The 23,144-nt window shown below is 41.7% G+C and overlaps 1 protein-coding gene across 1 annotated transcript in view; it reads right to left on the bottom strand.

The window, feature by feature from the left end:
* camk1da (calcium/calmodulin-dependent protein kinase 1Da) overlaps positions 1-23,144 on the bottom strand; it is a 395,944-nt gene that overhangs the window by 28,649 nt on the left and 344,151 nt on the right. The window contains exons 7-8 of the mRNA XM_048610011.1: positions 17,901-18,013; positions 12,376-12,454 (exon numbers count right to left, since the gene is read on the bottom strand). Of these exons, the coding sequence (XP_048465968.1) occupies positions 12,376-12,454; positions 17,901-18,013 (192 nt within the window). The remainder of the gene's footprint in view (positions 1-12,375; positions 12,455-17,900; positions 18,014-23,144) is intronic.

Genomic DNA, 23,144 nt, shown 5'->3' with positions numbered 1-23,144 from the left:
ATAGATCACTGAAAGTTGCCACCCAGGTTGATAGCATTGTTAAGAAGGCATACGGTATGTTAGGTTTTATTGGTAGAGGGATTGAGTTTCGGAGCCATGAGGTCATGTTGCAGCTGTACAAAACTGTGGTGCGGCCACACTTGGAGTATTGCGTACAGTTCTGGTCACCGCATTATAGGAAGGATGTGGAAGCATTGGAAAGGGTGCAGAGGAGATTTACCAGGATGTTGCCTGGTATGGAGGGAAGGTCTTATGAGGAAAGGCTGAGGGTTTTGAGGCTGTTTTTGTTAGAGAGAAGAAGGTTAAGAGGTGACTTGATAGAGACATACAAGATCATCAGAGGATTAGATAGGGTGGACAGTGGGAGCCTTTTTCCTCGGATGGTGATGGCTAGCACGAGGGGACATAGCTTTAAGTTGAGGGGTGATAGATATAGGACAGATGTCAGAGGTAGGTTCTTTACTCAGAGAGTAGTAAGGGCGTGGAATGCCCTGCCTGCAAAAATAGTAGACTCGCCGACTTTAAGGGCATTTAAATGGTCATTGGATAAACATATGGATGATAATGGAATAGTTTAGGTTAGATGGGCTTCAGATTGGTTTCACAGGTCGGCGCAACATTGAGGGCCGAAGGGCCTGTACTGCGCTGTAATGTTCTATGTTCTATGTTCTATGTTCGCACACAAAATATTAATTTTGCCGAATTGCTAAAAAGATTGGTCATAGAAAAGTTGATTCTCTCCTGAGGGTTGCACTCAGTTCCAATGTGCTCCTGTGGCATCCATCCAGGAACCAGTCCTCAGGAACACATAATTTAAGCTCGAGGGTAGACATCCTAACCCACTGTTGGAACAGTAGCAATGTCACTCTCAATGATGGACTGTGCTCTTGCTGACTCAAGTGATTCAAAGTTTCCCTTTCAACGTGAGACAAAACGATCAATCCCAATGCAAATGTGATGAATTTTCAATGCTGTTAAAACACTGCACAGAGTTGCTAAAACAGCTGATTATTACGTGCAGTCATGAACCTTTTACTTTAAAAGTTAAACCAAACTCCATTAGCCAATGTTTTTCAGGGAATAGCCACTGAACTTGCAAATTATTGTGGATACATCTATTTTTAGAAGTGATTGCAGAAAGTGCGACACTACTGAGGGAGAATCGAGAAATGGAAAGATTTGCAGACGCTGTAAATCAGAGACAAAAATAGAAACAGAAATTGCTGGAAAAGCTCAGGAAGGGTCACTCAACCTGAAATGTTAACTCTGATTTCTCTCGACAGATGCTGCCAGACCTGCTGAGTTTTTCCAGCAACTTCTGTTCCTGTTTCTGAGGGAGAATCTAGTCTGCGTCTCATCGTATTACCCTGTAAACCGTGACAAACAATGGGATTTCATCCCCTACCCATTCCTGTACACACTCTTACAAATGTAGCTTAAGGCAGTGGGGTCCAGGGATGAACTGGTGCAAGATGTTGGCACAACATCTCTATACCTCATGCATTCGAACCCAGTGTAAACTAACTGTATGACTCTATCCTCTCTCCTGCAGGTTATGAGAAGCTTGTGTATGATGTTCATGTAGGGCAGTGCCACTCCAGCCTCTTGTGGGTCTGGGCTCAGAACTCACTCAAAACCTAAGCTTGATTTTGAGGCATAATGTAATGTCATTCTTAAAGAAAGATTTGAATTTATATCGGGCCTCTCAGAATGTCCCAAAGTGTTTATTACAGTCCATGCAATACTGTTACTGATAACTCACCTGGTTCATTAATGTCTTTTAGGGAATGAAATCTGCTGTGCTTACCTGGTCTGACCTACATGTGACTCAAGACCCACAGCAATGTGGTTAACCCTTAACTACCCACTGGGTAATTAGGGATGGACAATAAAGGCAGTGATGCCCCCATTCCGTGAATGAATAAAAAATAAAAATGGCTTTTTATTCCACCATGGCAGTGTGTGGAATTTAAATCCAAATACTAAATCAGAAAGAGGAAGCTAATAGTAACTGCAAAATCAGTGTTGGATATCACAATGTCCTTAGCTTTCAGAGCACTGCTCCTTTGTCAGGTGAAGTGGAGAGAGGTGCACAGGCACAGAATATATAGGCGGAGAGACAACGGCAAGATAATTCTTATTCTTAAATACTTATCTATTCACACTCTTAATTACCAGGAATTATCTTACCATTATCTCTCCACCTATATATTCCGTGCCCGTGCGCCTCTCTCCACCTCACCTGATGAAGAAGCAGCGCGCCTAAAGCTTGAGAGTTTAAATAAACCGTTGAACTGTAACCTGGTGTCGTTGTCTTTCAACTTTGTCCACACTAGTCCCACGCCAGCATCTCCACATCACATTATGCTTAGGGGAGGTAAATCTTCCACCCTTAGCTGGTCTGGCCAATGTATCTCTCCAGAACCACAGCAATGTGGTCGATTCTAAACCGCCCTCAGATATGGCCCTAGCAAGACATTGAATTCAGGGGACAATGAACAACAAAAGCTGGCCTTACCAGAATTGCTCACATCCCATGAAAGAATATTATCTAAAAAAATTCCACACCCCCTGTGGAGTACCTTGGTTTGCTATGATAAAGACACTACATAAATACAATTTGCTGCAGCAGTATTGATCCTCTGTGTAGTCTCCTTTTCATGGTTTGGCAAAAATACTTTGCCACAGAAATATGTCTCTTCAACCCTTTCACACATTCTCCTTCACTGCATACACAACTTTCCTGATACAGATATTCATCGAGAGCAAGATGAGAAGAGAAATTTTAAGAGTTCTGAAAAGCATGATGTTATTATATCATCCTCTGCTCCCCCAAATTACATCCTCACAAGCTTCTAGTCTTAATAAAGAACACTGTTCCCACCTTATTGTAAACATAATTAGATCCATCACCTTTCATTATTTCATTTTACGCACTGTTGCAAAATATTTCAAGAACCAACCGTGCTTGCATCTTAATTCATCTACCTATCAAAGGATTAACACTTTTTGCCCTTCCCCCTATACAAGAGTTCTTCATTTAATATTTGCCACAATGGAATCTGACTTCTATCCTACTTCCTGAGGCTGAGTTGGCTAAGTTGTATTAACCTCCAGCAATCTGCTTGGAACCCAGGATTACAGGAGCTGACCTGTATCTCATTGGAGCTTAGGTGATGAAAGATGACCTCATTGAAACGTACACGATTCTGAGGAGGCTTGGTGTGGTCAGTACTGACAGCATGTTCCCCCTTGTGGGGAGACAGTTTAGTAATTATGGTGTTTCTCATTTAAGATGTAGAGGCAGAGGAAAGATTTCCTTAAGTGGGTAGAAAGATCCTTGGAATTGTCTTCCACAGATATCAGGAGAGCCTGGGCGGGCCATGGAATATATTCAAAGTTGAATTCGACAGAATTTTGATGAGCCACAAATCTAAGGTTATAGGGGGAGTGGTTGGGGTCAGGAAGGAAATGGAGTAACAATCAGATCTTATTAAGTAGAGTGGGTTCAAGGGATTCAAACTGCCATGCGATCTTCTGCATTTAACTGCGAGGACAAATGGAAATGGGTATAATGTTTCATTGGAAAGTGTGCTTCTCTGACAATGCAGCACTCTCTCCATACTTGACTGGACTGTCAGCTTTGATACTTGCACTCAGAATTATGGAATGTGCCTTGAACTCATAACCTTTAGGTTCAGATGCGCACATGTTACTCACTGAGCCACGGCGACCATCAGTAAACGGGCCACACCCTGTCCCCTCCCCACGGCTTATTCTATTGTGCTACCTTCAGTGATGGTGCCTGACAAGTAGCGAAGTTAACTTGTCAAAGTAACTGGGTTGAACAAACAGGATGCTAATTTATGAAGATAACTGAAGAGTTAACGCAGCACATCTGCACAGAAAGAGAAAGTAGGGCTTCAGAGAAGAATGAAGTGGTCAAGAGGTCAAGTGTCGGAGATCGGAGGTTGCACAACACAATATTGGGGGTGTCGAGAGGAAGCACGCAAGCCCCAAAGTAGTTTGCAGGAGTCCTCACCGTGGCCAATGGAGCTACACCATCTAGGTACAGGGGTTAGTATGGTAAATGGCCCGAATGGCAATCAGGCAGCCATATTGTACAGGTAGGGCAAATAAGGTGCTAAATTTGAAGTCCAAGGTGTGTTGCTTTTACTCTTTCATCCTGATTGCTATTGCTGGCAAGTCTAGCCATTTTTTGCTCCCCCTGATTGCCCTTGAACTGAGTGGCTTCCCAGATCATTACAGAGGAGAGTAAACAATGATTCCCACCTCTGACCAAATTCCTCAGGACAACTCTTATCCTCACTCTCCAAAGAGCTGTGGCTCCAAGAATTGCTTTCTGAGTCACTTGAGGGGGACACACATACTGAAACCTGGTCAGCATCATCCTCGTTTCGAGGGTTTACCTCAAACCCACGCTGCTCCTGTAAAATATCCTAATAGATGTTATTCTCATTTTGTTTGTTAGTTTGTTATTGCTTTTCCATCATCCTCTGAATTCTTCTCAACATTTTTTACACAGTCTGTATTGGAAATATTTGATGAACAATGGGAATTTTATTCTATAACTTTTTTCCCTGGGGCAATGTTTTGAAAGCCAAGCTTATAATTCCCAAATTGATTTTAAGTGAAATTCTTCATTGTAGTATCCTAGCAGTGTATTTCTGTCTAATTACTAATGTTAAAGGATGCTATTTAAATTCTATGCTTGAAACTTATATTTTGCAACAAAATCATCTGGAGGAAAGTAATGTTTGCAACGGGAACAGCCAAATACCTAAAACTTTTGTGCAAAATTTCTTAGCCCATTACTTTAAACCATGGTTTCAAAAGTGATCATTCCAAATGCCTCCTCTAAAAGACTAATCAGGAAGTTAATGCCAATCTGTTCAACAATGGTGTGCTATTTATGCAAATGGTCATTTCTCAGCTCCTGCCGTTATTCATTGAGAAACAACCTTAAGATGGAATCGAAAGCTAATACTGTATATTCTCTTGTTTAAACTATTTTGCTTTGGAATGTTCTTATAGGAAACTTTATAGCCCTTCTGGTTTGGTATCTCAATTGGTGAGACAGCTGCGAGTTCAAAATCCTAAATTTCCTGTTGCTCAAATATGGGTCGTTCTGCTTATCATTAGCTAGAGGAAGCACATTCCGTCTAACAGTCAAGGAAAAGAAAAATGACCCACTCTCTGCCTCTTCTGAAGAAGGGTCCCGACCCGAAATGCCAACTTTCCTGCTCCTCTGATGCTCCCTGGCCTGCTGTGTTCCTCCAGTTCCACACTGTGTTATCTCTGACTCCAGCAACTCCAGTTCTTACTATCCCCACTCTCTGCCTCGCTTCATCTTCCAGATAGGTTTTGAACATCAGCAGTATTGAAGGATATGGGGAGGAGGTGGGAAGGTGGAGTTGAGGGTGAGGATCGGCCAGAGTGCTGGATTTTACCAGCTCACTGGAGACTGCCTGGAAGATGGGAAGCTGTGTAAAATGGTGGAAGAAGGTTTAGGAGGGGAGCTAGATGTCTTGCTGCTACCTCAGGACATTACCTCTGGCAAGCTGGGGTGGGTAGCCAATTATTAGGCCATAAGATGTAGGAGCATTCATAGACTAATCAGCCCATTGAGTCTGCTCCAGCATTCAATGAGATTATGTGATAAGCCTCAACCCACTTTCCTGTCTTTAGCCCATGACCTTGATACCCTTTCTGATTAAAAATCATTCTATCTCAACCTCGAATATAATTAACAGCCCAGCCTCGACAACACTTTGCAGTAAAGAATTCCACAGATTCACTACCTTCTGAGAGAAGAAATTCCTCCTCATCTCGGTCATAAATGGGGGACCCCCTATTCTGAGATTATGTCCTCTGGTCCTAAACTCTCTCACAGTGGAAAACAGACTCTCAGCATTTAACCTGTCAAGTCCCATAAGAATCTTGTACATTTCAATAAGGTCTCCTCTCATTCTTCTAAAGTGAGTGCAGGCCAAAACTATTCAACATTTCCTCATAAGAAAATCCCTCCTAACCGGAATCAACCGAGTAAACCTGCTCTGGACTGCCTCCAACTTCGGAATATCTTTCCTTAGATATGCGGCCCAAAACTGTTCACAGTATTCCAGCTGTGATCTGACGAGTGCTTTGCATATTTTTACGAAGTCTCCCTATGTTTATACTCCGATCCCTTTGAAATAAAGGCCAGATTAAACCAATTAACTCAATAATTATGGTGCAGTGGCAGCCCATTCTGCTGGACCCATTAGACTGGGAGCCATCAAGACAGCAGAAACGTTTCAGGTAAACTGCAGTGTTCAAAATGCCACTGGAAGCCAAAGGAACAAGGCAGAGCACCATGGTCGGTCACAAAGTTGATTTTAACCAGGATGGTCCCAGTTCCTTCAGCAAGGCAGAACCTGGACTGGTTGGAGTCCAGGTTCTAGTCATCAGCTCTGTTGAAGAGTCATCTACCCTTGAAACATTAGCTTGCTCTCTCTCCATGGATGCTGCGTGACCCACTGTGATCTCCAGCATTTTTTCCAGCATCTGCAGTAATTTGCTCCAATTTGATGGAGTCACATAAGGAGTGAAGTAAAAGTGAGAAACAGCTCGAGTTGCAAACCTTTCAGGGACCTGGGGGAGGGAAGTGATGTTTGAGATAAGGCTGGAGCTGATAATGGGGGCCAGGCGTGGATCCTTTGAGCAAAGATCACATGAAAAGACATTGTATTCTGTGAATTCTGTACAAAAATCACTCAATTGTAAAACTCCTCCAATTCACAAGTACATCGTCATGCTTTTTGCGCTGAGGTTGCATTTCCAAACCATGGCTACACAACTCAAAACGTCTTCCAAAAACACCAAATGACTTAAGTGAAAATGTTTAATGTACTCTGCCCCATTAAGTAGCACTAACAAACTCACCAGCCACTTTTGGTCCATGTAACCACCTAAATCATGTGAATCCATTTATTACCGCAACATTTAAGCACTCTCTACAGAAGTCTATAAATTGGAACGCTGCTGTTTCATTATTCCCCGGATTCTGAAATTGGAGAATTAATTAACTGATAGACTAGACTGTGTTGACAAAGTGCAGATAACAATTTAAATGCTTCCAGGCTGGAGAGCAGACTGAGAGTCAGACAGCTAAACAGCAGGGTACACATTGTTGTGGACCAGCTTGCTTACAGCTGTCTCCACAAAATCTTACTCACTTAGTAATCTCATGCCCATTAGGTTTGTAATGAATTTGGAATTTTACTGGAATACCATTCATTTAACCCGGGTGCAAGTGAAGAATATCTTTTTGTACAGTCATTACAATCAATGTTTTCACAACCTTTGCAAATTTGCAGAAAGAAGTTGTAAAATTCTAATTTTGTGCAGTGTTGTTTACCCTGATGTAAGAATCTCTACCAGACTTTCTCTGGTAATCTCACCAGGGTTCCATATGAAAGCCCGATAAAAATTTCATGGAAGTTTTGATGGAACGAATAACTGAGGGAAAGTGGCATCTAAAAAACTAGACTGGTATTTGTTTAGGAGTGGCATATTGGGGGCTAGAAATCAATAAAAAGTTGATTAAATTCTCTATTAAGTTCAATAGTCACTGTTGCTACTGGGACCATGAAAATTCCAAGTGAATTAAATTAGCAATATTTGAATAATGGAATTGCAAAGAATGTACTGGTGAAGATTCTAGTTTTAAACTAAATGTTTGCCAACATTTATGAGCCAGTTGAGTTGGTGGGAAGGTGCAGGAGATGACTGTTTCATTCCAGAAAGGAAGGGGGTTGGGGGAAGCAATTGGCATTATAAGATTAATGAGCAAATGCGTTTGGAATTTGCACAGGAAGCATATGTTTCTTTTGTACATTTTGGAAAACTTACAGTTGGGTTGATTTGAATAAGCTCTTGATGGACATAGGCAAAGAGTCATAGAGATCTACAGCACAGAAAAGGACCCCTCAGCCCATGGAGACTATGCCAGTCAGAAACAACCACCTAACTATTCTAATCCCATTTTCCAGCACTTACCCCATAGCCTTGTCTGCCTTAGCATCACACATGCACATCTAAATGCTTCTTCAATGTTTTGATTGTTTCTGCCTTTCCCACTCTTACAGGCAATGAATTCCAGATTCCCACCACTCTCTGGGTGAAAAGCTTCTTTCTCACATCCTCTCTAAACCTCCTGCCCCTTACCTTCAATCTGTGTCCCTGGCCATTGATCTCTCTATCAAGGGGAAAAGTTCTTTCCAGTCTATTCTACCTATCTGTCTATTTATGCCCTCCCATAATTTTATACACCTCAATCTTTTTCCCATTCAGTCTCCTCTGCTCTGAGAAAACAGTTCCTGTCTGTCCGATCTATCTTCAAGATGGTGCTGAGAGACAGTGGAGTGGAGGGCTAGATGGCTGATAACAAATCTCTACAAGGGACAAACATCAAGTCGGTGGGGAGCTGAGAGGGGCTGGAACCATGTATAACTGGAAGAGGAGTTCAGTAAGGGTGTTGTTTATCAGCAAACCTCTTCAGTGTGCTTCAGAAGCAATGACTAACGGAACATTTGCAGGCACAGAGCCTGGAGTTAAGATTGGAGAGTCGACAAGTTAGTAACAGAAGGCACAACCTTTGGAATTAAAGTGACCATTAGAAAAACCAGAGTGATCCATATCTCAAAATCATAAGTAATACTCATTCATTGAAAGAAAGAAAAGAATTAGAACAGTGCCAGGATTCAGGCATTTAAATAAGATCTGAAAGGTAGACAATAGAAATGGGAACAAAGATTGTTTGTTCATTAGAGAGAGACAACTGGTAGTGAGTTTAACCACACCTAAGAGAAAAGGTCGAGAAGGTGAGGCCTTCATAGTAACTTCAGGCCATATGGGTGGCATGGTGGCTCAGTGGTTAGCACTGCTACCTCATAGCACCAGGGACTGGGGTTCAATCCCACCCTCAGGCAACTGTATGTGTGGAGTTTGCATGTTCTCCATTTGTCTGTGTAGGTTTCCTCCCACAGTCCAAAGATGTGCAGGTTAGGTGGATGCTAAAGTGCCTGTAATGTGCAGGGATGTGTGGGTTACCCTTGGGTAATGCAAGGTTGCAGGGAATAGGTGGGATGCTGTTTGGAGGGCTGAAGGGCCTGCTCTCATGCTATAGGGATTCTATGTAGGAGTTGAACCCATGCTGCTGGTATTACTCAGTAGCACCATCCAGACAACTGAACTAACAGACCCTCACAATAACCAAGAGTAGTATAAGGTAACTCAAGAAGCAACTTTAAAGGGCTTGATGTGGTTTTGTGTGGGTGAGAGGCTTGGATAGGGAAACAAGGGAGCAACTTACTAAAAAAACTGAAATGTGGCTTTGCAGAAAAATGGAAAAGAAATGGCCACATGAGGAAAGTAACAAATGATAAGGTGCTGAGGAGAGTTAAAAAAAATATAGAATCTTACTTAGTATAATTAGGACAAGGCAGAGAGACTGGATACGCCACATTTTAAAACGGATTTGTCAGAGAAAAATTTCCAGGGAAATAGAGAAGAGGAAGGAAGAGAATATGAATGTTGGATGACCTAAAAAATGATACTATTGAGAAATGAGATGACTGGCACAGAACAGAGAGACTTGGAGATATACATGAGCCAATGAGGTAAAGCACATAAGGTCAGGAGTCTTCTTTCAGTCATTTTTCTGAATGCTTTCAAGAAGTGTAGAGGCAGTGGCCTGGTGAGTGAGTGAGGTTAGCGGCATGGTGAGGGGGTGAGGTTAGCGGCACGGTGAGGGAGTGAGGTTAGCAGCACGGTGAGGGGGTGAGGTTAGCAGCACGGTGAGGGGGTGAGGTTAGCAGCCAGCACTCAGACCACGTGGGAGCCCCCCGCCACACCCCTGTGTTGATCTGCTGCGGAGTGCCTTTGGAGGGAGACTGTGGTGTTTGTCTTTTTAACTTTGCTCCTTGTTTTCCTGCCTGTGGTTACACTGTGTATAGTCGTAACGTGACTGGTTTTTCCTTCATTTCTCTATTCTGTAACTAAGGATTGTACCCAGGTACCTTTGTACCTGAGATGGCACTGTAAGTGGCAACTTGTAAACGTTCCACTGCACTCATTTGAGTACATGTGACAATAAAAATAATTCAATTCAATTTGTAGATCACAGAATCCCTACAGTGTGGAAACAGGCTCTTTAGCCCAACAAGTCCACAGCAACCCATCCCCTTTTAACTCACCTACTCTCCACATCCCTGAACACTACGGGCAATTTAGCACAGCCAATCCACCTACCCTGCACATCTTTGGACTGTGGGAGGAAACTGGAGCACCTGGGGGAAACCCACGCAGAGAGTATGCAAACTCCACACAGACAGTTGCCTAAGGGTAGAATTGAACCCAGGTTCCTGGTGCTGTGAAGCAGCAGTGCTAACCACTGAGCCACCATGCCCAATTCAATTCATTCAATTTTTTTATACTTGTGTGTTAGATATTCTCTCAGGTTCAGGATCACAACAACTACCACTTACATTTTTATAGTGCTGTTGATGTAATGAAATGTCCTAAAATGATTCACAGGAACATTATTAAACAAAGCATGACAGTGAGTGACCAAAAGTTGGTCAAAGAGGCAAGTTTTATGAAGTGCCTTGAAGGACGAAAGCGACGTAGAAAGGCAGAGAGGTTCAAGAGGGTACTGCATAGCTCAGAGCTCAGGCAACTGGAGGCACGGCCACTCATGGTACAGCAATTATAAATGGGAATGCCAAAGATGCCAGATTTAGAGGAGTGCAGATATCTCAGAAAGTTGTGGGATTTAGAAGGTGACAGTGATAGTGAGGGGAAAGATTATGGAGGGATTTTGAAACCAGGAGGCAAACTCTAAAGGCAAGATGTTGCTTGATCAGGAATCAATGTCGGTCACTGAACACAGGGTTGAAAGGTAAAGAGGACTTGCTGGTTTCAGATGTGGTTGCTAGAGGTTTGGAATAATCTCGGGTTTATGAAGGGTAGAATGTGGGAGAGCAGCCAGGAATGTGCTGAAATAGCCAGGTCTAGAATTGATGAAGTCACCAGTGAAGGTTTCAGCAACAGATGAGCTGAGATGGGGTGAGACTGAGCGAGGTTACTGTGTTGGGGAAAGGTGGTTTTAATGATATTCGGCTCTGCAACAAATATGACACTCCCCCAGGGTTGTGATTGGACTGTTTTTGTTTTTGTGATGAAGACTGGTTTGATTCTAGGGAGACGGAGGGGTTGGTAATTGGGGAATGGATTTTGAAGTGGAGACCAGTAGCAAGTTCTTAACTCTCCCCAGTATTTAATTAGACAACATTTCTGCTTATCAGTTTGATGATTTAGCAACGCTGGTGGAATCAAGGGAAGAAGTGCTGAGGTAAAGCTAGGTGGTGCCTATTTGCAGAAAGAAACTGCTGACTGAACGACATGGAGTAAGATGGAGACCTCTTAAACTACAGTGTCACATGCTGCTATATCATCTAGCTGTCTGAAAAGTTTAGTTATGCTGTGGAGGTGCCGGTGTTGGACTGGGGTGGACAAGGTCAGAAATCATACAACACCAGGTTATAGTCCAACAGGTTTATTTGAAAACACACGCTTTCAGAGCCTCAGTGAGGGACCAGGTGGGGTAGTGGTGAACAGTTCAGGGGGAAATAGGATTGAGGGAGCAGGGCATACGATATCATGGACAAGATGAGCTCTGAGAAGATATTAGGGGAGTTTGGAAAGAAACTTGAGAAAGATGTGAGCACCTTGTGTGAGCAGTCATATCCCTTACCCTTCAGAATGCAGCCCTAATATCTAATTCAACAAAGCTTGACCAATAAACATTAACAGGATTGTTAAAGTGAAATCTGGCACTAACTTATACATTCTCCGTGTCATTCTAGAAGGTGTAAGATTAACACAGGCTCAGACTAACCATTGATTTTACATAAACAAGATTGTAACTTGCAAAGTGAGCACAGATCATTTCCTTCACTCTTCACTTCCATCAAGTTAATACAGGCATCACTTCACTGTCTATCTAGGTGTTTGGACACTTTTCTGGCAAATGTATTTCAAGCCAGTTGTTACAAGTTATTATAAGCTGCATGCAGTTCCCTGCACGGTGCATAATCCATGTCAATGGTAGAGAAAGGATAGAGAGAAATTCAAAGCAACAGAAAGGTTGAAATCCATAATTAAACCAATGGCAACAAAGATTACATGATACAGCCTGGATGACAATAGGAGGTACATTCGTGTCCCAGATTTGCCAGAGGTCAAAGATATAGAAGGCAGATATCTGGAGAGAAATATCCAATCTATTAGACTGAACGTAGACCTACTTACCATGGATGTCTTAATGCCTGCTCACATGTATAACGTTTGTTTGGGTCCTTCTCCATCAAACGTTTTATGAAATCTTTCGCTGAAGGAAATAGAAGATGAGAGTGAATCTTTGTCCCAAACATACACAAAGCAAAAGGTGCAAACTATTCAGAGTCTTGTGGCACAGTGGTTGTGCCCCCACTTCTGAGCTAGAGACTCCAACAAGTTCTGTCTGTCCTAGAGGCATGCCTGAAGAGGTGGATTAAAACAAACAATTATAAAATAATCACTGTCAGCCAATGTGGAATAAGAACCATGTGTTGGAGTGTCATTAACAAGCCTGTTGTTATTTTTTCAAGACTATAAGGAACTAGTCTAGGTCCAACCAGCCCATTGAGCATCTTCTACTAAGTAGACCAATCCCAAATTCCTGAGAAGTGGGGGCAAAATTATAAATGGAAGATTGAATTTTGAAGAAGTATGTGACCAAAATTGATAACCAATACATTGTGTGGACTATCCAAACAATCTGTAACAGCTCATTATAAGCCGTACCTGCCATTGAATTTGTAGTTTATCATTTGCAACTGACCACAGCACGCCTGTTAATTCAGGATTAATTTCTGTTGATTCTGGATCCCAGGGTTTCAACAGTTAGCTAAACTCATATTTTGTGTTTGGTTTGATCAGCTCTTGTATAGTAAGAGTTCATCTGTTATTTAAACTGTGGAACCTTGTGGCTTCATTCTTTTAGCAAATAACTGGGATTTAGGATTACTTCTTTTCAACGTAAGTTACTGGTCTCTACTAAACTAATAATACAAGTTAACATTTGGGTTGGTGTTACTATTTAAATCGTACTGACGTGTGCCCATGTGATACATTCCACACATCAGAGTGGGACTCTATGATTCACAAATGGTATTCTGATGAATAATAACTAACATGCTTCTGGTGGTACTCAGAGAGGAATGTACTGCCTGTAAGTCCCATTCTTGGATGTCCTGTGGACTCAGTTAAGTTGCTAGTTAAATTTATAATCTATTCAGAGTACACAAATTCACCTTATGTAAGCCCTTTGCAAACAGAAGATACTTTTAGTTTATCACAGGGTGCAATGCAGAAGCAATGAACATTTGCTGAGGGCTTCCTGGAATGGGAGGGGGTAACAGGAAATGATTAGAGAGTTGTAACTGAGTTGATGTCCTTTATTACATTCTCGATTTAACTACAGATTGAGGGATTTATTGCCCAGCTACAATTGCGCTGGAGCTGAACGGTTGGCTCAGTCATTTCAGAGTCAACCATGTTGCTGTGGGTTTGGGGTCACACATTGGCCAGACTGGGTAAGCATAGCAGATTTCCTTCCCTATTACCACATGGATTTTTCGACAAAGGACACAGAGTCACCTGACTATTAATTCCAGATTTATTGAATTCAAGTTTCACCATTTGTCATGTTGGCACATGAATTTATGCCCCCAAATATCATCAGAAATCACACGACACCAGGTTATAGCCCAACAGGTTTATTTGAAATCACAAGCTTTCAGAGCACTGCTCCTTTGTCAGTTTTTTTTTACGGCGAGAGTGGAGCAGTGCTCCTAAAACTTGTGATTTCAAATAAACCTGTTGGACTATAACCTGATGTCGTGTGACTTCTGATCTTGTCCACCCCAGTCCAACACCGGCACCTCTACACCCTGAATATTAGGCAGCATCTATTGATTACTAATCCAATGGCAATACCATGATACCATCATCTGCCCTTACAAGCTTCAGGAAGAGCAACAATGGTAAAGGTGAGGGAGCAAGTTATTCTCTGGGTCTCTCAATCTCGGGAAGTGTACAGATCAATGAGCAAAGCAGAAGATGGTGGAAAACTCACAGGCTCAAAAAGGCAACATTTTCTATTAACGATAACTCAGCTGCCTCTGCTTGGCTTATCTTTTCCGAAGTGTCGGTACTTCTCTCTTTGATGTGTGCAAGGAACTGTAAAAACTTTCAATTATCATTGGCAAAGCAAAAGAGAATATTCTGAAATTTAAAAATAAAATGAGGCCAGTTGCCTGTGAAGAAACCTGCCAAACAACTGTTTTGTTTTAATTTCAAGGCTGCATTTATCTTCTTCAGCATTAAAGCATAATTCCACGCCTTGGCAGCTGTGGATCTTGGCAGCAATTATTGAAGTTCTCCATATTTTAAAAATAGAAGAAAATACACTCACTAGCTTGGACTGAGATGCACAAACTGAGAATGAGAGAGACATAGTTTGTGGTGGCAAATCTGCAGCTGATGAACCATCCTTTGTGATACTATTCACCCTAACTAGGCAAGACACTGATTGTGAGGAGTGACAAGGGAAAGTGTTTGGGGTGGGAGCAGAAACAACTGGGAGAAAAGAATTCAGAAATTCTTTGTAATACATTGGGATTTTTGGACTTCAAGCTGCATGGAAAGGTTAGAAAAGCTGGGGCTATTCTCCTTGGAAGAGGAGAAGATGGAGATGAGGCGATTTCGAAAGTAAACAGAACTATAGATTTAAGTTTGGTTTGTGTTTCTATATCGTGTGTGTTAAGAGGGGAGACATGGTTTAAGTTTCATTTTTGAATCCTGTGAGTATACCAGGTCATCTAAGAATTTGATTACAGGCATTTACATGAGGCTTATACAGAATAGTTCAGAAACAAGGGCAGAAGGAAGAAAAAGAATGGAATGTTGCCAAGCAGCAAGGTGTTCTCTGATACAAGGCGACAGACAGAAAACAAGCTATTTTAGAAAAGATAGAACTATCCAGAAGTCAAGGAGTGTATAGGACTTTGTCAGAGAGAGAACCAGGTCATTCAGAGCAAAAAAAAAAGGGCCTGCAGCTTCAGTAGTGCAGTTTAGCAGTCTCCAAAACTGTCAGGGCAGAAGGGAAAAAAGGTTCTGAATGTCTTAATGTCAATAAGAGAAAATTTCCTGAAACAGAAGGCTGTGCAATTGAGATTTAAGTGAAACCATGATAAGTGAGCTGTATTCAAGAGTCTCAAGATAAAGCATTGAGTGAATGCAGAAATTTGCTCAAAATAAGTCTAGAACAGCCATGCCCACTGAACAAGAAACATTAAGGCGGAAACAGTGTAATCCTTCACTAAGGTTTGAGTACCTTTAAAGTTAATATTGAAGGTACAAGGTTTGAATGTTTATATCTGATAGTTATGATAAAGTCCCTTTAATTAGGTCTTATACACCGTAAAATAAATCTTTTGTTTTCATTTTAGGTGTAATAAATTTTGACGTTATTCTGTTAAATGTACGTTGACAGCCTCTTGCTCAGTGACTGATCTTCACAGCAAATAAGCTACAAAAATCAAACTGATGATTGATCAAGCCAGGTCTCACTCTGGGATTGGACCCCTACTGTATTACCATCAGCTGGGATCATACACCTTACTGTGGAATTGGTTGAGAACAGTTACTGCAGGACGCATTAGAGGTTGGGCTAGGACTGGTGGGAGTTTGTTCATGAATACAGTTGATCAAACCCGAAGAGATTCAGGATCAGAATCATGATATAGTAATCCCTGGTCAAAATACAATTGCGTGGACATCAAGATTGGACTGGGTTTAGCTGTGACAAGTGGTTGAATGGTCATCAGCAAATCACTCCCTGAACGTCTGCATGAAAATAATTTCCTCTCTTAAGAATTGATCCACTTGTTTCTTTTTAGTTGACCACCTGAACCTGTTCAAATTGTATTATGTAGAATTTTGACAATAAAACATTTAACACATACATGTGAAATTTCTTTATCATAGAGGCTTGTGATTCTGTTAAAATGGGAGGCAAAGAATATACATGAATGCATATAGAGTTAAAAGTGTTTGAATGCTAATATTCACACAGCATAATTTCAGGAGAAAGACTTTCAGTGACGTAGATGGTGATACAATCAGCCAAATCATCAATATAGCTGAGAGAGATCAGAATTTTGACATTTTGTGACGAGTGATTCACTTCTGGACTCCCTGATACCTTTTCAGTGTATACATAGTCAACAGCGACATGAAAAATTCATCTCTTTTTCTGGATGCTTCAGCCTCAGGACATCAACATCATCCAGGTCAAAACAGTCCGTTTGATCAAGGTTCCTGTCCAGCTTGGAATTTTTGGATTTTGAACTAGTAGCATGTGAATTTTCTGTGTGTGTGTGCAAAGGTTTAATGATTAACTTGTAAATATTTCTGTTGCCTTGATTATTTCTTTTAACAAAACAGTATGAGATAGATAGTTCTTGGGGGCTAACAGGAATTTGTTTTCCTTGTGTGAGCTTTTATGAGTGAACAGAGTAAACAGTGTGGTGCATTGACTTCAGTCAGAAAGTTCTGAAATTGTTTTTAACTTAGAGAAAACATTACAGCTTGGCAAACTTTTTAGTCTCAGTTTGGGAGCTTTGTGGAAGTCTTGACTGACTGTGGATGTATCGAACAGTTGGCCCTGATGAAAAATAGTCTAGAATTGTTTAGGAATAGGTCACCTCAGTGTAAGCAGTTTAGTTTGAACGTCCCAGACCAGAGGTGCTTGGTTAAAGCCCTGGAGGAGTTGTGTGAAGCTGAGAAAGTCTGAACTCAGTTGTATTAAGACTTGAGAAAGAGGCTATCAGATGTTCCAGATGGGGAATTGAAGCCACCTATAATTTAATCTGATAGGGGTGACAGAGAAGTGAATTCTCTCTGGTGTGAATAGTGTAAGGAATTAATAGCATTATATTTTACTGCATGTTTTGACATCTTTAAATTTTGCTTATCTATAAATAGTTAGTTTTGCTCTATTTTGACTTTTATTTCTTGCTCTTTATAAACTGTTTTATCGTTAAACCAAATCTGCAACACTGCATGACTGTGTTTCAGTGAGAGACCATCTTGATAAAACAAAACAAAATATGATCTAGCAAGCCAGGTTTCTGTCTGGGATCTGACATGTCCTGGAGGAACATCAGTTGCAATCATGTCAACAGATTAAACAAGTACTCAGCTTTTCACTGGCCTTTTTTTGCAGCAGAAATCAGACCTCAGAGAGCAGTCCATTAGACAACATGGAGAAATAGAATAAAACATGGGGCTAAAGGGGCCTTGATCCTGTCAGAAATGAGGATGAGAATTACGGCCATTGCATCTTGGAGCTCATTACTTAAAAACGTTGTTGCTTGATCCCACTGGGATTTTATGTCCCTGAGTGTGGGAAGCCCAGATTACAGGCTCATCAACCCTGCAGAAAATCTCCAAGCTTCGAGGGTATTGTCCATGGGGAGCCACAAAGTATCCTCCAAGACACACACTGTGGATATCCACCATCATTCCTTACAATGTCATTCTCCCATTGTCATTGAGTCAACATCATAGAGTACCTCTACCTAACACCTTTGTGAATGTGCAAACATCACATTGACAAGATAAACAAAAGATTGGCATCATAATTTCAGGGCAATATGTGGTAGACAATACCCGTACCCTTTCCAGAACAGCCCACGTTATAAGGAACAAAGGAATGTCCTTCAACATACCAGATTCTGAGATGTCATCCCAGTATGGGCAGTCAAATTCATACTCTGCCTTTAATATCTGTTCAAACAGTCTGGAGTCATTTTCATCATAGAATGGAGGATATCCACATAACCTACGGGAAAAAAATATAACAAAACAGTCACTAATGATTTTGTGGGTTCGCTTATTCTTTTTAAAACTAATTACCTAAACTACGTAAACAATTATATGGCGACTGGAAATTAAAACCAAGGATCGTTGCATGAAAAAGCTGCTCCTGTGTTTTCAGGAAGCTGGGTTTATGAAGATAGACAAGAAAAACTCAGGCAAGCCAAGAAAGCAGCAAGAGGCAATTTAACAAACCACACACCTTCGTGGCTTGGAACTGTGTTGGCTGTTACCTCACTAGGTTGAAATAAAGTTATGGAGGATAGCATGGTACAGCATGGAAACAGACCCTTCAATCCAACTCATCCATGCCAACCAGATATCCTAAATTAATCTAGTCCCATTAGCCAGCATTTGGCCCCTCCTCTTCATGTACCCATCCAGATGCCTTTTAAATGTTGTAATTGTACCAGCCTCCACCAATTCCTCTGGCAGCTCATTCCATACACACGCCACCCACCCTCTGCGTGAAAAGGTTGCCCCCTAGGTCACTTTCAAATCTTTGCCCTCTCACCTTAAACCTATGCCCCTCTAGTTTTGGACTCCCCTACCCTGGGGAAAAGACCTTGGCTAGTCACTCTATCCATGCCCCTCATAAACCTCTATAAGGTCAGCCCTCAGCCTCTGACGCTCCAGAGAAAATAACCCCAGCCTATTCAGCCTCTCCCTATAGCTCAAATCCTTCAACCCTGGCAACATCCTTGTAAATCTTTTCTGAATCCTGTCAAGTTTCACAACATCCTTCCTATAGCGGGGAGGCTAGAACTGAAGGCAGTATTCCAAAAGTGGTCTAATCAATGTCCTGTACAACTGCAACACAATTTCCCAACTCCTGTACTCAATGCACCAATCAGTTAAGGCAAAATCTGGAATTGCCTCCCTGACCTGTCTGTGGATATTTCATGGATGGAAGTGGGTCAAGACGTGACTCACTGCCACTTTCTCAAGGACATTTAAGTATGGGCAATAAATGCTGACCCATCCAGCCACTGTGAAAGAGGTAAAATTCTAGATGCTAAATGCAACAGGAAGTTAAATCCTGGTGACCCTTTCAAATTGATCAATGATTGCAGGACATTTTTGTGAATTGGCAAACAATAAGTTCAGAATTGACGTCAAGTAATCTTTTCCTTTACAAAGTGATTAATATTGTAAACGATGTCCCAGATAAATGAGTGGAGACCAAAAGTCTGGAATCATCAAGAGGCACTTTGTTGCTGTAGTGGGTGACATAATTTCCACTAGAAAGATAAAATTGGTGTCCACAATTTGTGTTTATTAAAATAAAATTATGAATGCAAACAAATCTCAATTAAACTGCACTGAAAGCAATGTTGACAGTATCCAACAGTAAATCTATGTTCAGGTAGGCAGGATCAGCTTAGCTATTGTCTGCTGTACAGTCAGACTGTTTGAATTTACTACCGGTGCGAGTTAGAAAGAGTATGCCTGACGAAGACTGGAAAAGCCACTTTATCTGGAATCTTGCCCTGTGAAGACAAGCTTCCAAATGCTTATGGGCCAATTAAAGAAACCCTCAGAACATGGAGGGCTTAAGTACCTGCAGTCAATTTGGGGGCAGCTTTAAAAATTATCTTTTAATTAAACTGTTGAGACATATTACAACACATCTCTGTGGCAGATGGGACTTAAACCCAAAACTTCTAGTTCAGATGTCAAGGTAAAGTCTCCATAGTCATAGATTCATAGAGTTGTACAGCATGGAAAAAGACCCTTCGGTCCAATTCGTCCATGCCAACCAGATATTGTAAATTAATCTAATCTCATTAGCTAGCATTTGGCCCAGATCCCTCTAAACTCTTCCTATTCACATACCCATCCAGATGCCATTTTAAATGTTATAATTGTAACAGCGTCCACCCCTTCCTCTAGCAGTTTATTCCTTAGAAGGACCACCCACTGTATGAAAATGTTGCCCCTTAGGTCCCTTTAAATCTTTCCCCTCTCACCTTAAACCTATGCTCTTTAGTTTTGGAGTCCCCTACCCTGGGGAAAAGACCTCTACTATTCACCCTATCCAAGCCCCGCCTGATTTTATAAACTTCTACAAGGTTACTCCTCAGCCTTGGATGCTCCAGGAAAATTTGCCCCAGCCTATTGAGCCTCTCCCTATAGGTCAAACCCTCAGACCCTGGCAAAATTCTTGTAAATCTTTTCTGAGCTCTTTCAAGTTTTCACAACATCCTTCCTATAGCAGGGAGACCAGAATTGCACACAGACCAATCAGGCCACAGTCTGATCAGAGAGGGTCAGTACACCTCAGGCAAGGGGAGAGTCCTTCACGATAACCTCAGCTGGTACAGCAATTGAACCCTCATCATTAGCATTACTCTGCATCACAAATCCACCATCCAGCAAACTGAGCTGAGGGACATAATAACACACCAGCAGAGCCCCTAATAAGATTTTAAACGTCTGAGGCATGTGATGACACACCACTGTAAAAAGTGGGGGATTTGAACCCAAAGGTAGGGACATTACCACATTTCCTGGTCCATCAATGCTATATAAGAAGCAGCTGATATTTACCCTTGACCCTCCTCAATTAATGCAAGTGATTTGAAGGAACAGCATTGTTGTAATTGCTAACCCTTGGCACATATTTAAAAATGAGCCAATGACACCATTCACGTGAAAATTTTCACTGTGTTGCTACAATTTCACAGTTTCCTGTCCTCCACAACTGCTTACCACAATCTGGAGGAATTTTCCTCTTGTTCAACTAAAGCCTTGGGCTCTATGATTCAGGATACACCAATGCAGCAAATTCGCAGCAAGGGTAATTTCTGTAGCAAGTGCTGCAGGAACTAACCCATGGGATATCAATAGGCAAGAGTTTGACAGAAGTATTTTGTTAACCATACTTGGACATGAAATTACAAAGCAATTCTTTTTTTTTATTGGCAAATGTTGCTGAAATTGAAAGCATGAAGTATAGTGTTTGTAACTCCTCCTTTTCCTGATCTAACCAAAATTTAGTTTTATCAGGCAGATGTAAAAAGATTTTGAGATAACAAGATGTGGAGCTGGATGAACACAGCAGGCCAAGCAGCATCAGAGGAGCAGGAAAGCCGGCGTTTCGGGCCTAGACCCTTCTTCAGTAAAAGATTTTTTTGCTTTCTGTCTTCTCCCATTCCAAACCAAGCAAGTCATCAGATTATACTTAAGACACAGCTCATTTTACATACTTGTTCTGTGTGAAAGCCATCAAATTTCCATGGCTTAACGGGACACGTGGAAAGCAAAGGCAGACTCGCATTAATATAGTGCCTATCACTACCTCAGGATATCCTAGTGTGATTCTCAAGCAGTGAGGTACTTTGGAAGTGCACTTTCAGTTGGAAGAGTCCAGTCACATGATCATGCACAAACTGATGAAGATTGGAGCAGTCCTGGGGCTGAGGTCATTGCAGGCCAAACGGGGGTAGATCCTGGGAGTAAGCACTCAATAATCGATCACTAAAGGGTCGCAATGGAAGGGCTGGGGCAGGAAAATGGAGCTTGGATCTTCCTGCCCAGAACCCAATTCCAGTGAATACCAGAGGGGACTGCCATTCCACTGCTGCCTTGTTCATTGGCCCTCACTTCCAGTACAGCAATTCCAAGAGGGGAAGGCTCTGTGTCTTGTTCCCAAATAACTCTTTAACTCAAAACTAAATATCAGAACTGCATAGATCGTAAATTCTACCCACTAATGTGTATATCCAGACAAAACACACACCACTGAATTTAGGAGGTTGACTCTGTGAAAGGTTAATTGAAAACGCTTGATAGCATTTTAGCTGTTTTGATTTAAAACTAAGTTCCAAAACCCACAAACGTTTGACAGAGTGCAAATCGCATGGATGAGGATGTCAAATGACTAGGATGTGCTCCACCAGTGCTACGTTGGAGCACTGCAGCAAGCCTGAGGTAGAGATGTTGGCCAGGGAACATGGTGGGGTGTGGAAGAGGCAGGCAATTGGAAGCTCAGGGTCATTTTGCAGACAGAATGGAGGTGAATGACTGTGAACAACAGAAAGGATTAGAACAGAAATCCTGTCGGAGAGAGGAGCCAAACGTCTTCAAGGTGGGCATCCCTGGAAGAGATGTGGCAGTGTACCTGTCTAGCATAGCTCTTTTGCCCAGAATTTTATTTCTGAGATGGTCGGATGGACACAGGAATCTCCCCAGTGCCAACCTGATTGATTATCACAACACCTTCCCTGCTGCGTCTTAGTTCTTGTGCCATCGGTTGCCTTATCTCAGAGTTGTTTCAACCTCAGAGCTTCCTCCTCCCACCCTTCTTTGGAGTCAAAAGTTTTCTGCAGCACTCTGTACTGGCTTGGTGGGGCAAAGGATTTGTTCCTGTCCTGGACTGGTCTTTGTTCTTAATCTTATTCATTCAGTTTAAGTGATCGCCTTCATTTGGAGGACAAAGGTGCACACTGATAGCTTCTTGAACAGTCTGTGTTATTGCCCATTTGCTTCTTGTTGATCACTGACTAAGCTTGCATTATATTAAAATCATTAGTCAGTAAGTACGTCCTCAAGGATCCCACGCCTAAAAGTCCAGAGTAGTGATGTCCAGTTTTGAACTGAATGCCACTCAAAAATGCATATGTTGATTAATTCACATTCAGCTGGGAATAATTTCAAGGCCAGGGTTCAGATGATGCCAACAAACTACTATGCCAAAGCTGTCAAGTGCTGTGGCATTTAAACTATCCAGTATGACTCTTCCATGCAATTAAACATAAACATCCAGTTGTTCCTTTTCTCATAAATATTACCAACTCAAGCAAACATTCAACCCAAACTCAGCTGCAAACGCGGAATATCACTTTCCATGTTGAATAATATCTGTAATTACTCTCCATCTCTTCAACAACTCTGACTTCTTTGAAGTATCTTTATCCAACTTTTTGCCCTCTCCCCCGTAAGGTGTAGCCATTTTATTTTCTAAGGATCTCGACGCTTAGATCCATCCCCAAAGTGTACATATCCCACATTCAACTGGGACAGTGGTTGCTAAGTTGTTTAGCCAGAAAAACGTAGGAACAGGAGGAGACCATTCAGCCCCTTGTGCCTGTTTC

This window comes from Rhincodon typus, chromosome 22 (genome assembly GCF_021869965.1).
Source record: "Rhincodon typus isolate 14 chromosome 22, sRhiTyp1.1, whole genome shotgun sequence".
Taxonomy (NCBI): Eukaryota; Metazoa; Chordata; class Chondrichthyes; order Orectolobiformes; family Rhincodontidae; genus Rhincodon; species Rhincodon typus.
The sequence above is the reverse complement of the archived record's forward strand: the minus strand, read 5'-3'. Positions and strand labels throughout refer to the sequence as shown.